This window comes from Squalius cephalus (genome assembly GCF_949319135.1).
Source record: "Squalius cephalus genome assembly, chromosome: 8".
Classification (NCBI taxonomy): domain Eukaryota; kingdom Metazoa; phylum Chordata; class Actinopteri; order Cypriniformes; family Leuciscidae; genus Squalius; species Squalius cephalus.
Window position 1 is genome coordinate 37,108,135 of NC_137129.1, and position 16,275 is coordinate 37,124,409.

The window sequence follows — 16,275 nt, forward strand, 5'->3', positions numbered from 1 at the left end:
TAACCCCCATGAAGTTTCATTATCCACTCTTAAATGGTTATTATGCGATGTTAATTACAGTGTCAAAATCATATCAGCCCCTCGACTTAATGAAGCACTTTCACAACCTTTCATTTAAGTGAAGAGCTGCTTTTCAGTTTTCAGGCTCTCTGCTATGTCTGCTCTAGATATATGGAGTATTAATGTCAAGTGAGGTTCAGCAGAGTAGATTAACCTCTAAGCAGAGTTTGGGAGTTTGTGAGTGAGTGCGTGTGGATCCAGGACGGCTCGAAATGCTTCATCACTGGAGCAGATCTCTTGACCCTCATGAAATGCAGTATGTCCTGTGGAGACTGTTCGCCGCTCCAGACTCCGGCCTGCAGTGCTGCATTATACATGCATTTATCTCTTCAAGGGGTTCATATCAAGGAAAACAGGAATTTTCTTGCTCTTTTAAAAAAAGAGTTTAATGTACTATGTAGACACACTAACGCTCAAAATACGAAGCTCTCTCCCCAGACCATTTCTGAACTGAAAGTCCACAGAAATGAAGTCAAAATCATTTTTAGTATAAGTGACTGTCTTTAAGAGTGAGTTATTGAATCATTCAGTCAACCGATTTGTTCAAACCACTGTACTGAAATAAACACTGTACAATGTCTCACTGTACTAAAACTTGTTGAGAAAATACCGACTGAAAACTATTATGAAACTATTTACTGTGATTAATTCAACCAATTTGTTCAAAACACTGATTCATTCATTAAGTGACTCTCTTTATGAGTGAGTCTTTGAATCTATCAGTTAAGTGATTGATTCAAAACACTGATTCATGAGTCAAGGAATCTCTCATTTATTCATCATCAAAACAGGTGACACACTACATATAAATTATGAGTGAGTCTTTGAATCATTCAGTCAACCATTTAATTTATTCAACTAATACTAAAACAAAATCATTCACAACAACAACAACAACAATATATATATATATATATATATTTTTTTTTTTTTTTTTTCTGGAACAAAACACCTCAAATTTTTTTCTGTTTTTAAAAAAGCTTTATATTGCAAAAATAAATAAAAAATAATGATCTGGATATTTACAGCATACATTTTCTTCCCCATAGGAATACGATGATGGATATGGAACGGCCTACGATGACCAGGGATATGACTCGTATGACAACAACTACAGCAATCAGGCGCTGAAGTAAGTTTGTGTGTGTTTTGTCTGCTGTCAGTGTAAAGGGCATCTCAGAGTGCCTTTGTGTGTCTATCTAAACGAGAGGGCTTATTCACAATGTAGGTCAGTGCTCACCTCTCTGTATCGAACCAAAGAGTTTGTGTAGGTCTGCACAGAGCTGGACTTGGAGATTTGCTGTATTGGAAATCGTTCAGGCTAATGCAGGGGGCAGCTTTGAAAGCCCAAAAGAGAGAAGCGGGCCTTCTCGCTAATGAATCACTCCTTTATCTCGCAATATTCTCTGCAAGGAAACATTTCACGTTGTGTGACAGGGTCAGTTGTCACTGTGTACCAGAGAAGGTCTTGTGAAGGACATTTTGACTCATATTTAGTGGGTGTTAACATAAAACATGTTCATGTATTTTGAAACAGCCAAGTTAGAATGCAGTAAAATAGAAGTTATGTCTCAAGTTGGACTAATAATAACTAATAATGCTTTTATACTAGCTTTATTTTAAAGATATATTATATTTTTTATGAAATTTAATTCAATTGTAATATATGCTATAATAAAACTACAATGTTAGTATATGCTAAAATAAATGAAAAATAAAAAAACATATTTGTATATATATATATATATATATATATATATATATATATATATATATACAGTAACTACAGTTGTTAATTTTTAATTGTTTTCTTTTAAAATAATGATATACTGTATAATCAGGAAGAATGAGTTATACAATAGTTAATTAAATTCTGATTATTAAGTTTAATTTAATGGCAATATAATACATTTTAATCATCTTTTTGGTTAAGTTTTTCATTTATTTTAGCATATACTAGATGTATATTGCAAATATTGAGCTATATGATTTAAAGCACGTTTTAAATTCTGCTAATTGAGAATTTTTTTTGTCTTTCGTTTTGACCACTGTTTTTGATATGGGTCACATTTTAAAAACCACATGAACAACCTCACAAAAACAATTTAATAGAATTTGAGCAGAAAATGAGCATTGGAACTTGACACTTGACTTGCGGTGTGAACAGAGCGAGAAAGACATGATGCTGGATTTATGGCAGTGATGACATGTCACAGTAATCTTCAGGTGGACTTCATCACACTCTGACCACTACTGTTCTGTCTCCAGAGGTGGTTTACCCATGTGTATACTTAAAACTTTATCAAAGACACACAGGCCAGGTCTCAGATCAGTATTTGGAACATACTCATTTAAGATTAATGTCAGTTGAGGCTTCTTCCTGAGCTCAAATGCTTTTTTTAAGAGCTCAAACGGCATTGACTAATTGATGAGGAGTCTTTCGACAAGCCTACATGTACTTCATTATACGGCAGGTTTCTGTGTTCTTTGATTCATAAAACATCGTCTGTGCGTTACGGAGCTGGTAGATTTCCTCATACCTCATCCTGGTGCATCTTTGATCTTGTAATATGTAATCCAGGGATATGTAAACCAGCATTTCTTTTAATCATAGAATATACAGTGATCCAGAGGTGTTTTACCCTGTGTATGTATAACTATATCAAAGCAACAGCAGGCCAGGTATTTATTCATATTTTCGCTTTTATTTTTATGGTTACGGTTTTAATTTTTTAATTTAATTTTTTTGTCTTTTTTTTTTTTTTTTTTTTAAGTAGTTTTGTAGGCTTTTGTTACACTTTATTTTAAGGTGACGTCGTAGTTACATTGTACTTACTCATATTAGTACTGAGTCATATTAATTAACTACATGTAATTACTATAGAGTTACGGTTAGGGTTTTGTTTAGGGTTAGTTACTTGTAATTATGCATAATTTACTGTTATTACTATAGTAAGTACATGTACTGAAGTAACGTGTAACTATGTCACCTTAAAATAAAGTGCTACCTTAGCTTTCTAAGGTAAGCGACATTTCTAATTTACATTTACATTTTTAAGTTTGAGTTTTTTGTTTATATTTTATTTTAGCTTATTTTTTTACGATTTCTTTTAGTTTAAAAACTTTTGCGAACTTTAACAGACTTCGGCGTGCGCATGAGATACATTTTGCGTGCTTACGAGAAACTATAGCCTCTTTAGTAAAAGAAACATGGTCGATAAACATAAAAAGTAAAGTGGTTCGATTGTAACGCATGAGCACGCAAAAAAAATCCCATGCATGTGATTTCCTTTGTGTGTCACTAGCATTTTACTATGAAGAAAAAAAGGCTGGGACGATACACCTATCGCCTGATTCGATATTATCATGATACTTGGGTGCCGATACGATATGTATTGCGATTCAATATTGCAATTGTTTTGTTTTTTTTAAACACTAGGCCATGGGGAAAAGTTAAATCATACACTTATACAGACTGTACATGATGTATAAGATGAGTCATATTTACAAAAACAATTCATCACATTTTTCTGACTTATTTTAGAAGCATCATACAGTACTACATTCTCTTTAATAAATGATTCAATAACAAATTATTTTTTTAACAGTCGCTTGTGGCGGAACAATGTAATCGATAAATGCGTTATTTTAAGCACCAAGTTTTTATCAAAAGCTGATTTACTCTATCGCTATCTATCGTAGACATCAGTGTTTCTATTAAACGTTTATCCCAGTACTTCTATGATAATTTGAACTATTGTATCACAGAAATGATGATACTATGAGGAAATGACTGCTGTTTCATGACAACTCTCTCTGGGTCAGCGGCAGCGCCAACACAGATTTGAATGTTGCGATATGATTTTGTCAAAGGTTCAATAGACAGACGAAATGGAAGAAGATCGCGTGGGTGTTTGAATGGAGATCACAGTCTTTTAAAGATGAATCGTGCAGGCAAGCCTCGCGAGGGCTTTTCAATGCATTCAGTCTCACGACGCTTTCACGCGTCCACTTATATTACGTCACTCAACACTAGATAAAATAGGCTAATAGCGCAATATGCCGCAATAGTTATAAAAAAGAATTTTATTTTTTTGCGAAAGTGTCATGACTTTTATCAGATTTATCAGATGTGCCTTCACCATGGCATCCTGATGCTATAAATAGGCCGGCGTTACCCGTGTTAGAGGAAGGGGAGAGCTCAGAGATTAAATGTTCACAGAGGTGGCGGGTTTATCTCACAGGAGCATTAAAAGGGTCAGAGGTCAAATGTTACGACTTTGATGAAAAAGCCTTTACTGTGTGATTCTCCCAGCTGTGTCACCTTCTTGTGTAGCGGTCCGGATACTCCACACGTGTGCACTCGGCGTGTTGTGGTCGCACTCCCGGTGGAAGTGGTCAGGGGTGCGTGAGTGTGTCTGACAGCATTTAAACAGCTTCTTCAGAGTGCTATAGAGCGCCATATGGTCCACATAACCCACACACACACTGAATGTCAGAGCGGCTATAGGCCTCCGCAGAGCAGTTTGTTGTGGAAAATGTCAGTGCAGTGAGTTCAGAGACTGCTGCTTTTCAAAGGTTAGCACTGCTTCAGGAGACACGACTCTGAGAGTTGAGATTTAGAGGGGAAAAGAGCAATTATAGCGGGAACTGATTAGAAATTCCCTCTTAGGAGATTGATTGATTGATTGGGAGGTTTTCCTCGCCTCTGGCTTGATCTCGGAGGGGTTTAGAAGGCCACTGTTCTTAGTAAGATATGTTGGAATGGTTTGTGCTGTACAAATGAACCAAATTCAATAACTGATGTTTGCAAACATTTAATTTCATTTAATTGTAGTGATAGCAGCTAGGCAAGTATTGGACCACTTTAAGAAGATTAGCAACGCACATGAATTGTGTTTTTGTTCACCCTTTTGCAAGTTTGAATGTTTTGTTCTGTTATTGATAATTCACAATTTTTATTTTTAACTTTTTATAGTGAATCTTGAGTACATTTGAGTGAAATTTGAGTACACTATATTGGCAACTCGTTCATACGATTTTGAGTTTAATGGAAAATTGCAGGCTTCTAGTTTGTATTCATACAAATAATACCTTCAGAAAGACCAGTTCAGATGTTCAAAGTATCATCGATCTTCTAAAGTCTTCTAAAAGTAAAGGTCAGTTCTTCACACTGCACAGACAGATGCTGACCAACACGGACAATCCCCAGATTACAGCTAGGGGTCGAACGACTTCAGATTTTTTTAAGTCGACATTTATGTGATTAAATTCGAGTCGATGTCAACTAGTCGCTGATGACGTCATTAATGAACAAGTAAGCCTGAACCTCGAGCTGAGACTCGAACGCGGGTTGCCTTGAGCACAGCTATGGCAAATGACACAGCGCTCCTACATAACAGCTTATTTTTATCAGTTCTTTTGTCTTTGGGTCATTATATTTCTCAGATTTCTGCTTGTTCTGAAACAGATACAGATAAAATAGCACAGTAAAGATTACATATGAATGCATTATAGAGAGCTATTGTGTGTGAATGAATTAGTCTCTCTACTAATAGTGAAGCTGGGGGTTTTAGTTGCTAAGAAATATATGCTAGAACAGTTCAGTTTCTTAGCTATTTTATTGATAAATCACAGAACAGTGTTAACAATACATTTATACCTTCTGTTTGTTTTCGTTAGTCACATGTGTTCTAGTTCTAATTTGCCACCACTGATCAGTCACCATGGACACCTTCATAATCACCACAGCTGTTCGTCATTGTCTCATCATCACTGTGTATTTAATTTCCTCTTGTGTTCTCATTCAGTGTATGGTGTTGTTAATGTCTGCAGGCTGTTTCGCATGTTGGCTGTTTGGATTATTCTAATAAGTCTTATGTGCTATATTCCTCATCTTCATTTTCATTGAACTTAAAGTGATAGTTCACTTTGAAATTAAATTTTGGTATATTTTAGCTTACCTCAAGGGCATCCAAGATGTGTCTTTGTTTCCGTAGTAGTTTCAATTTTGATATTTTTAAGTCAAACCGTTCTTGTCTGTCAGTCATATAATGCAGGTCTATGGTCACTGTCTCAAAGAGCACGCACAGAGAAGTCCAAATTAAACAATTCCCCATCGTAAGTACACATTGATGGCCTAAGACACGAAACGAGCGGTTTGTGTGAGAAAACGAACAGTATTTATATCGTTTTTACCTCTTGTACACAACCACATCCAAGTGATCTGAGGGCGCGCGCGCTTCCGGCGCTTTCTTCTTCTTGTTTTTTTTTTTACAGCGGATCGCAAACAAATATGTGCATTACCGCCACCTATCTCAGAAATGGACCATTGACACTTTCCTATACTTCTTTAACCTATCAACCGACATAAATTCCCCTTATTTAATGTAATGCACATATTTGGTAATGCACATATTTGTTTGCGATCCGCTGTAAAAAAAAAAACAAGAAGAAAGCGCCGGAAGCGCGCGCGCCCTCAGATCACTTGGATGTGGTTGTGTACAAGAGGTAAAAACGATATAAATACTGTTCGTTTTCTCACACAAACCGCTCGTTTCGTGTCTTAGGCCATCAATGTGTACTTATGATGGGGAATTGTTTAATTTGGACTTCTCTGTGCGTGCTCTTTGAGGTGGTGACCATAGACCTGCATTATATGACTGACAGACAAGAACGGTTTGACTTAAAAATATCAAAATAGAAACTACTGCGGAAACAAAGACACATCTTGGATGCCCTTGAGGTAAGCTAAAACATACCAAAATTTAATTTCAAAGTGAACTATCCCTTTAAGAATTACAAGTACAGGTTTTGGATTCTCTACCCACCTCTGCCTATAGTAGGCCCTAAGTACATGTTGCTAATTATTATTACAAATGTAAAAATACACGAACACCTTAAAAAGGTGTAATTGTACAAAAATTATAACATTTTTTAATGTTTTTTTTTTTTTTTTTTTTTTTATTTGCAAAAAGTTTAATTTGACAGGTAATCAAATGGGAGCAACCAATGAACTTTCAGCTTTTTAAGACACACCCTATTAGACGGAATATTTTGATGAGAGTATATGAATCATTTTATGGGACTATCGTGGTAAAATAAAGGGCAACATTTCTAAAAGTCTTTTTATTTTTCAATTTATTTAAACGTCAATGTTTTTTTAAATGATTGATTTTGAAAATATTTTTTTAATGATTCATTTAAAAATATTTTTTATTAAATATAATTATTTGAATCAATATATTAATGTATTATAAATTTGATTCATTTAGTAATTTGAATTATTATTCAATGAATTTATTTTAATGAATAAATTTATCATTTAATACTTAGTTCTTCTAGTTCCCTAATGGCAGGCTCTTTTATCAGTGGAAAACTCTAGAAATCTAGATCGCAACTCTGTTACTTTGTTTTTCCGGTTCTTTTGATCCTGTAAATATAAAAAAAAACAAAAAAAAAAACCTGTTTCACACCTGATGAAGAGGAACATTACAGAGTTCAGCTGTGCAGGTCACGATTATCACGATTGATTACTCCTCCGTTCAAAGCATCAGACTCGGCAGGTTTCTCTCTCTTCTACACCTGTCTTCCTCTCTGTTCCTTTACTCACACGTTCTGTCCTCAGTCCCACTTTCTCTGAGACAGACACGCTGATATTTTTTAACTTATTTCAGATCTATTTTAGAGGTTTGGTGTCTTCGCTCTCGTCTCTGTTTCCGTCTCTGTGGACCTTTGGTTCTGTTAGCAAGACAAGAAGACTGTTACAATCTAAAAATAGATTAATTTACATCTGAGAAAAGAGCTTCCGTTTCTGTCGCAAATTCCAGAAGCATATGCAGACCACGACTTTGCCTGTAGCTTGTTTGAATAGACAGATTTTCCTATTTGTATGAGGAGACCATAAAATGGGACACATACATACATATTTACACATGGCTTATGGTGTGTACACAACATGCTCGCTATAATAAATGCACATTGAATGCTCTAGTTCAGCGTTGAATTGGTGCAGGAGACTCAATAGAGGACAAAGGCCTGTGGATTTCCATTGTCTGTTTTTAGACTGTATAAATTGATTTCATTTTAGTCTTATCTTGAATGAACAACCTTAATGACACAGTCTGGAATGAGCATTTAAAACATGCTCTAAATGCATGTTCACTCAAAGTAGCATTCTATTTCCATTTTTGGCTGAACTGTTCCTTTAAGTAAACTTTGTGACCCATGTATGGAAAACATAATTAGCGCTGTGTGATGTTTATTCACCTTTCTGCCCTCCAAACCTCTTCCAAACTCTTTCTGTTTGAGTGCGAGAGAATGAAGCAGTAATTAGTGATTAGTGATAAGCCTCTCTCAGTAGATTAGACCAGCGAGACTCGTCACAGACGCCCCACTGCTGATTTACCAGCTGTGAAAAAGAGACGAGAGAACGAGGAAACACAGAGATCACCTGGGACATGTAGTACATCATTCAGATTTAACCCCACCATCTGTTTAACCACACGAGAGAGAGAGAGAGAGAGGGAGAGCAAGGCCTTTATGAATGTGAAGTCAGCGAGCGCCCGTCCTGAGGAAACGAGCTCACTTTGTCAAACATCTGGGATCTGCTTTTTATTTTATTTTATTTTATTTTATTTTATTTTATTTTATTTTATTTTATTTTATTTTTATTTTATTTTATTTTATTTTATTTTATTTTATTTTATTTTATTTTATTTTATTTATATTTTACCTGCACATAGACTTATATGTTTTATCCCCCCCCCCCCCCATTTTTTTACATTGTTTTTTTATTTAATTTTATGTATGCATTTATGTTTTAATAGACTTACTCCTTTGTTTAACATACTTTTTTAAATGATGATTGAAATAATATATTTACAATTCTGCACTTTTCTTGTTCACTAAAAATTCAACTATCAAGTACAAACAGCTGGTCAAATGTTCTTGCTTCTACTGAAGTGCAAGATATTCTTTGGATCGTCTCAGATCATTCTGGAGAATATGATCATCACGTTTTGTTCATGTCAGCTAAAGTACTGCTGTCAGTAAAGCAAAATTAACTAATTTTATGTCATACTTTTCACTCAAATTGTTATGTTGACAATATAATTTGTAATAAAAACCTTAGAAAATGCGGAATCGAAGCATTTGTACTTGTAGTCTTGACCCCACCGGCTGGTAATCTACCTGAGGAAACAAGTTGAGTTGATTTTCTAGCAGGGTATTGTTGTAATTTCATGGTTACTTGAAGTAAAACTCCCAGCAAACACCTGTGCAGTACTTCATGGTTTCAGATCTATGTGACAGAGTTACTCAACAGTCGCCTGCAGATATAAGCAATCACTGAGAGATTGAAGTGTTTCTATACGCCATAGTGAAAACAGTTTAAAACAAGACAATCTGTTATTTAATCTGTTTGGAGAACATCAGATAGACACACAGTGTTAGTGCACAACGGTTTTAGCTGGGTAAGCATGACTGTGTGTATGAGAGAAAAAACATTATGTAAATAAAGTCTCTTATTTGACAAGAAATTGGTTATAATTGGTTATAATTATCATGTATATATATATATTATATATCATAATTTGCCAGCAGATATATTAGGCTGCTGTCACTTTAAAACCTGACGCACGGATCCATTACTGTTACACATGCGTTTTCTTTCTCAACTGTTTATGTCCACTTAAAACAGAACTGATTGTTTACGTGAATACTCACCAAGACCGGCATTTTGACATTAATTTGGGTGTATCCCATACACAAAAGAAATATATTTGAAATATATTTTCAGAATATATTTTGAAATATATTTTTGGAATATATGCAAATATTCGAAATTGGCCCAATAAATATATTTTTGTTAAATATATGTAAATATATTTTTTATTTTTTTGAAAATATATTTTAGTTAAATATGTGAATATATTTATATGTCAATATATTTATAACAACATATATGTTCATATATGTTTTAACTTTTGCAAATTGTTTCATTTGAAATTTAAAAAGTTAACATTTTCACAAACAAACAACACATTTTCAATTTAAGTACAGTATTTATTATAGCTGTGTGTCATAATACAGTAGTGAAATATGGTAGCCTACTGTTGTGTATAGGGGAAAAGATAGAGGAATTACTATGATCAAAATACATTTTCGACCCTTCTTTAGCAAGCTAAACATTTTATGACCATATATTTTGTCATATATTTTACATTACATGTTATAAATGTAAATATATTTCACACTTAACATCATATAGGCCTATTTTTGTTATATTTCAGAATATATTTCAAAATGATAAATATAAGTGAACAACAATGCAAATATATTTCAATGTATTTGGAATATATGCCACATATATTTTTGACACTTTAAAATTTATTCCAATTTTTTTTTTTTTCTGTATGGGATTTGACTGTTTAATCACAATGAGCACAAAATCTGCGGGAATGAGTAAGATTATGCGCAATATGTGCAATCCCACGCTGAAATTCAAGCTTTATGACACTAACAATATTCATCCGGAGCAAATGAAACGAGTGAGTGAGGGGAGGCGGGTTTGTGTGTCAACTCGCTGTTGGAAAGATGAGAGAGCGAGAAAGCGCAGCTGGTATCGTGTATCTATTCGATATGTATCAAAAAAATTATATTTTTGACTACACACTGCACTTAGTTTATTATTTCAGATGCCTTTTAAAAAGACTACAATTGAAAAATGTGTATATTATATATCAAATTCAACCCGCCAAAATGGCTAATAGGAGTGACTGCGTTACACGCCACTGCTGCATTTTGCGGGTTGGCGGGTGTTAAATAATCATAATACTTTTTTATTCCTCCAAAGCATTTTTGATACTTGCAGTTAACACTAATATGCAGCGTACCTGATAACTCCATTAAGTCTCCTCAGAGGAGTGAAATGTTCCCCTGGGTGATTGTAGTTCATTCGACAGCGTGTTTGCAGTGTTTACACGTGTGTGTTGCTAATTGGAGGAATTGGACTGTGTGTGACTTAAATGCATCATCATTTCTGCTAACGCTCTATCTCGACTGGAACAAGCTGAACGGGGTAATTGAGTAGAACAGAACAAACTCGGCACTGGAGGAGAGGGATTTAGGAAAGAAGGAATATTGACGATGTGTCAGGGACGAAATTAAAGGTGTCTAACTAGGTTTGAACCCAGGCTGGTGTTCAGATTGGTGAGAATAGGTTCTTTATGGTGTGAAACAGCAGAGAGAGATGCATCTGGCAGCAGGTTGTGAAGTTGACTGATGCATTACTGAACACAAAAGCTTTAGGTCTCTTCAATTTCACCTTCATGTGCTGTGGAAATGGGGAATTTCATCACACATATGATATAAAGCCTCCTCCCAGCCCTCACGAGGTTCCTGAGCTTGTGTGTTGGAATCTGAGGAGAATAGTGACCCTATGTGCTCCATAGGTCTTCATACATGCAATCCCAGCAGAACCCTCTCTCTCATTCTCATCCTATCTTCTTCTCCCTGGTGTGCAGACACATTTTGAGCGTGAAACTAACAGTAACAGCAGGCTAGCGATAGGCACCTCTGTGTGAGCTTTGACATGGTATTTCCTCTCTGCATAACAGTTTATGAAAATCAAAGACGCTCTTTTCTCAGCCACTGAAGGTGGATTGATGTATGTGTGAGTATCTCTTGTGAATGAGTGGAGGAGTCAATTATATTACGATTGGAATAAGGGGAGGGGTTTTGACAGTATGATTGGAATGAGGAAGTGGTTATGATAGGAAAGAGGAAGAGTTACCAGTGTTTCCCACAGGATTTTGAGAGACTTCCCAGAGGAAAAATGTATTGCTCAGTGGTTGCTTTTCCTACGCTTCCTAAAACTTAGGAGAAATAAGAGTAGACACAACTGAGATATGAGTCCAAAATGAGAAACATGTGATTGTAAACATTTGTATTGTCTTGCTTGTCAATAAAAGCTCATCTTGAGACAAATATTTTCAGATGTAGCTTTTTTTCATGACATTGGGGTTTTTTACCTTTAATGGACAGGATTGTCTAGGACGAGAAGGGAACTGGAGCAGGAAAGTACTTTTAGCTGGGACTCGAACTCATGCTGTCTAAAGTGCTGCTGTGCCTCGATGTCGATGTGCTGTCCACAAGACAAAGCGCCCCATCATACACCCGGTGCAATGCGGTGCCAGGCACGACGCAAGTGTTTTTTGCTAGTTTCAGCCTGACGCAGTTATGATTTTCACGTCCTGTGCCACGTTGTTTAAATAAAACATGCGTTTGCGCCCAAGTGTGCGCCCATGGGCGTGCTGGTCTGAAAACGAGGTGTGTTCGGGCACATTGTTGGCGCTTTGCTATTTTGAGGCAACTGAAAAAGACTGCGCCATTGACCAACAAAAACCTGGTCTAAAGTCAATGGTGCAATTATGTTATTTAAAGAGCGCATTAGTAATGTGCGCCTATAGGCGGGTGCACAACGTGCGTACACTCTGCTTATTACACAAACAGGGACGCCCAGCAGCACACAAACATGCCACATATTAAAAATAAAAGGATTACAATGTAAAAGATTATTATTGTGTACACAAAGATATGGTGGAATCCGGCTTGTCCCGTAGATGGTATGCTTGCGCGCTTTAATCTCGCGCACGAGCAGATCCGTTTCCTTGCTAGAGAAGTGTTCGAATCCGCCATGGCGCGAGCGCAACTGGCTTTTAAAGGAAATGGGAGATGAGACTCTGGTTGGTTATTTTAATGTTACGCCCAAAACACACCCATTACTCATTAAGAGAATAGGGACAACTCTTTTAGACCATGCGCCGGGTGTGCCGACCATTTTTCCCGTCGTTAAACTAGCAAAAGTGGATTCGGACACGCCATAAGTGTACTTGCGCCGTGCGCTTGGATCGTTAAAATAGAGCCCAAAATGTCAAAGAACTTTTGTGTTATTATGAGAAAGTCAAAAATATTTTTGGTACATTATGAAACTAGTCGGAAAGAATAGGCTGGTGGGCCACTGCAGTCTTGGTACAGTAATTAATGGGAAGCACTGAGTTACAATAGAGTTATTATAGAAATGAAATGAGGAGTTATTGAAATTAAGGAACCAAATATAAAAAATATGTAGTTTCTATAGAAATAATGGGAGGAATAACAAATAATTCTAACACTAGGTCTATATCTGAAGAATACTCCCTGGTGGAAGCTGAGATAATTTTTCCAGTAACCTTCTATTTCTTGTAGCACCATTCATACTGATGGGAGGCCAGTGGAATTATGGGAGCATGAACATCAGGATATGGTTAGCAGTCAGCTGTGATTGGCACTGGACAGCTCAGCTGAGGGGCCTATGGGAGAAAAACTCAATTTGGAAGCAGAAAGGGAACAGAGACCCAGGAGCAAAACTTCTGAGATGCTGCAATAAAAGGCAGGCGCACCGCAAATCTGCTCGGAAAATAGCTTCTCCGATGGGTTATTCTGCTTCACGTTCCTGCTGAGATATTGCTTTGTCAATTTAAATAGGGAGCAACTAGTGTCATAAAAGCAGACACATACCTTTGAACTTTCACCATCTTTCTCTCACTTTGGTCCTCTCTGTCTTTAGTTAGTTATTTCATTTGAAATTTGTCAAGGCAGGATATTGCAGCACACAAAAAGAGAACAGTTACTTTAGCAGCACAGCCTGAAATGAGTCAAACATAACACATATTCAAACATCATATGTAGGTACAATTATAAAACTATTTAAATGCACACAGAGAATTAAAAAAGAACATTCTCTCTGTCTATAAATAAATGCGCATACAAACACACAGTGTCAATAGAAATATGTTGTTTTTTTTCTTGACAATGGATCAATAAAATGGATCAGCCAGTCAGCGAGCATTCATTTTATTTTGCTCAATAAACGTCTCTCGTTTCTTTCCACAGCTCAGAGGATTATTATGAATACAGCCATGGTATCAGTGCAGAATCATATGACTCTTACGGTAAGTGTCTTTTTTTTCTTCCCTCAATCAAGTTTTATAATCACATGAAATTACTGTAGTTTGTCAGCATGTCTTGCTTGATTTCCACTCTTCTAGCTGTCTATTTTATAATAACTCCAGTTAGTACATGAACTGTCACTGTCTTCTTTTGCCTGTAGCACGCTCGGCTCCTGCTGTATTGTTGTTATAAATGCTGCTGACCTTGCAAGACTTTTGGTTGCAGTATCTATACAACAACATTGAATTTACTTGAACAGACAGTTACAATGAATGTAAACAGGAGACGGGTTTGGATGCAGCGAAAGAATCAAAACGCTGTCGGACGAGCGTTCCATGGAAGGCAAATAAGTTTGCGGTTATGAACAATGTCGGTACAGAAAAGCATAAATATGGCAGAGATATCTTGAAAAGAATGGCAATGCTCTGGAATTGCTGATGTTGCTGTTGTAAGCTCATTGTCCCAGCAAAAAAAAAGATAAGATGTGCCATTATATTTCTCAGCAGCTAGAATATTAATGTGTGTGTGTATATACAGATGCATTTGTGCAGACTGAAGCATCTGTGTGAATTTTTGTAGAATTTATAAATGATATTGTAACAGAATCAACTGCTAGTTTTGTTTACCATATAGTTTTAATATAGTATAGTATATAGTAGTGTGTGTGTGTGTGTGTGTGTGTGTGTGTGTGTGTGTGTGTGTGTGTGTGTGTGTGTGTGTGTGTGTGTGTGTGTGTGTGTGTGTGTGCGTGTGTGTGTATGAAGCTCAATATGATGGCCAAATTCGAAACCTTTACCAGATCATAATTGTTTTTGCTACTTTCCAAATTCCTTTTTTTCTTAGATTTTCTTATTTCATGTTATGTTAAGCCAGACTTTATGTTAAACTAGATAAGACTAACTTGATGTTGGTTTGAGAAAGCCTGACCAAAATGTTTGAAGTAGATTTAATAGCTTTAATAGCTCCATTTCAAGATACCATTTTCCTACTCTCCATCAGTTCCAACACGACAAACACAATGTTGCCCCTAAAATATATAGTTAGTTAGTTGTCATTTTCCTGTCAGTTTTCACTTTGCAACCACATTTGAAACAGTTCTACACACAAACACACACACACAATCCATAACACTCAAGTTAACACTTTCCAGGTGGTACAAAACACAGACAGCTTGACAGTTCAAAGAAGAACTTCCTATTATCCGGCTGATACACATCCTTATTCTTTCTAAACGCAAGGACAGTGCGCGCGAACCCTTTCTTTGAAGCTAGCGCGGGCTAACCTGAGATTGACAGCTCTCTAATTAAAGATTATTGGCTATGGCTCCCATTCTGAAAAACAAGTGATTTTAGAGAAACAGCCTTTGTGCCTTTCTGTCCCTAAAAAGAACTGAAAATGAGCAAGATCACACAAAAGCTGCCGTCGATAGCGCTCTCGTTCATCGACACGGACGCTCGTGAATTAGCTCTGCTGTTACGCTAATGGTGGCGGTAACCTCTCGCCCGAGGGCACTCCACTAAACCCCTTTCAAGTGGCTATTTGATCCTCTTGTGCAATTAAAGTTGTTTTGTTCTTTCTGAGGTGAAGGACAAAAGGAGGATGGTTTGGGGACGTTTCTCTTTGATTGTCAGTGTTAGTTGGCCTAAATGATCAGAGATCCCATGAGCTCAGAGAGGAAGATATTGGATGGTGTCGTGACTCTTGGGATTTGTTACTTTAAAGATTGCTGTTGTTCTGTAAAAGTCGCATTTGAAGGTGGTTTGGATTGCTGCATGTTCCACAACTACAAATCACTGTCAGCGTCACAGTCGGTTCCTGTTTAACACAAACTTACAAGGAAATTACGCTTTACTGGCGTCGAAGCATGCTCAAGGTCACATCTTACCCCAAAAATGCAATTTATATAAAAGAAAATATGTATAAAATATGCTGCTTAGAGAAAATTAAGCTTATTTTTAGGGGAAAAAAGTATTATATCTTATCATTTTTATTAAATGTTTATGACAATTAACCACATTTCCCCCATTCTCATGTCAATGAGTCCAGAATTTATTAATTTGTTTAATTTATTTGTTTGTTTTTTAATTTATGACTATCATTTCAAAATGATGTATTGCATGTATTAAAGTAAAAGAAAATTATAACATTTTAATTTAATTTTATAATTATATTTAATATATATACTGCAATTAGTCAAATAATATTGTAATTTAATATTACAAT

At 36.1% G+C, this 16,275-nt stretch overlaps 1 protein-coding gene across 5 annotated transcripts in view; it reads left to right on the forward strand.

Moving 5' to 3' along the window:
* khdrbs3 (KH domain containing, RNA binding, signal transduction associated 3) overlaps positions 1 to 16,275 on the forward strand; it is a 144,288-nt gene that overhangs the window by 121,696 nt on the left and 6,317 nt on the right. For 4 of the 5 annotated variants that reach the window (XR_013822024.1, XR_013822025.1, XM_079879055.1 and 1 more), the window contains exons 7-8: positions 1,110 to 1,192; positions 13,996 to 14,054. Coding sequence is in view for 3 of the 5 variants with exons in the window: in XM_079879055.1 (XP_079735181.1) it covers positions 1,110 to 1,192; positions 13,996 to 14,054 (142 nt within the window). In the remaining 2 variants the exon portion in view is untranslated. Of the gene's footprint in view, positions 1 to 1,109; positions 1,193 to 13,308; positions 13,487 to 13,995; positions 14,055 to 16,275 lie in introns of those variants that run through there. The other variant, XM_079879056.1, reaches the window with a different exon arrangement.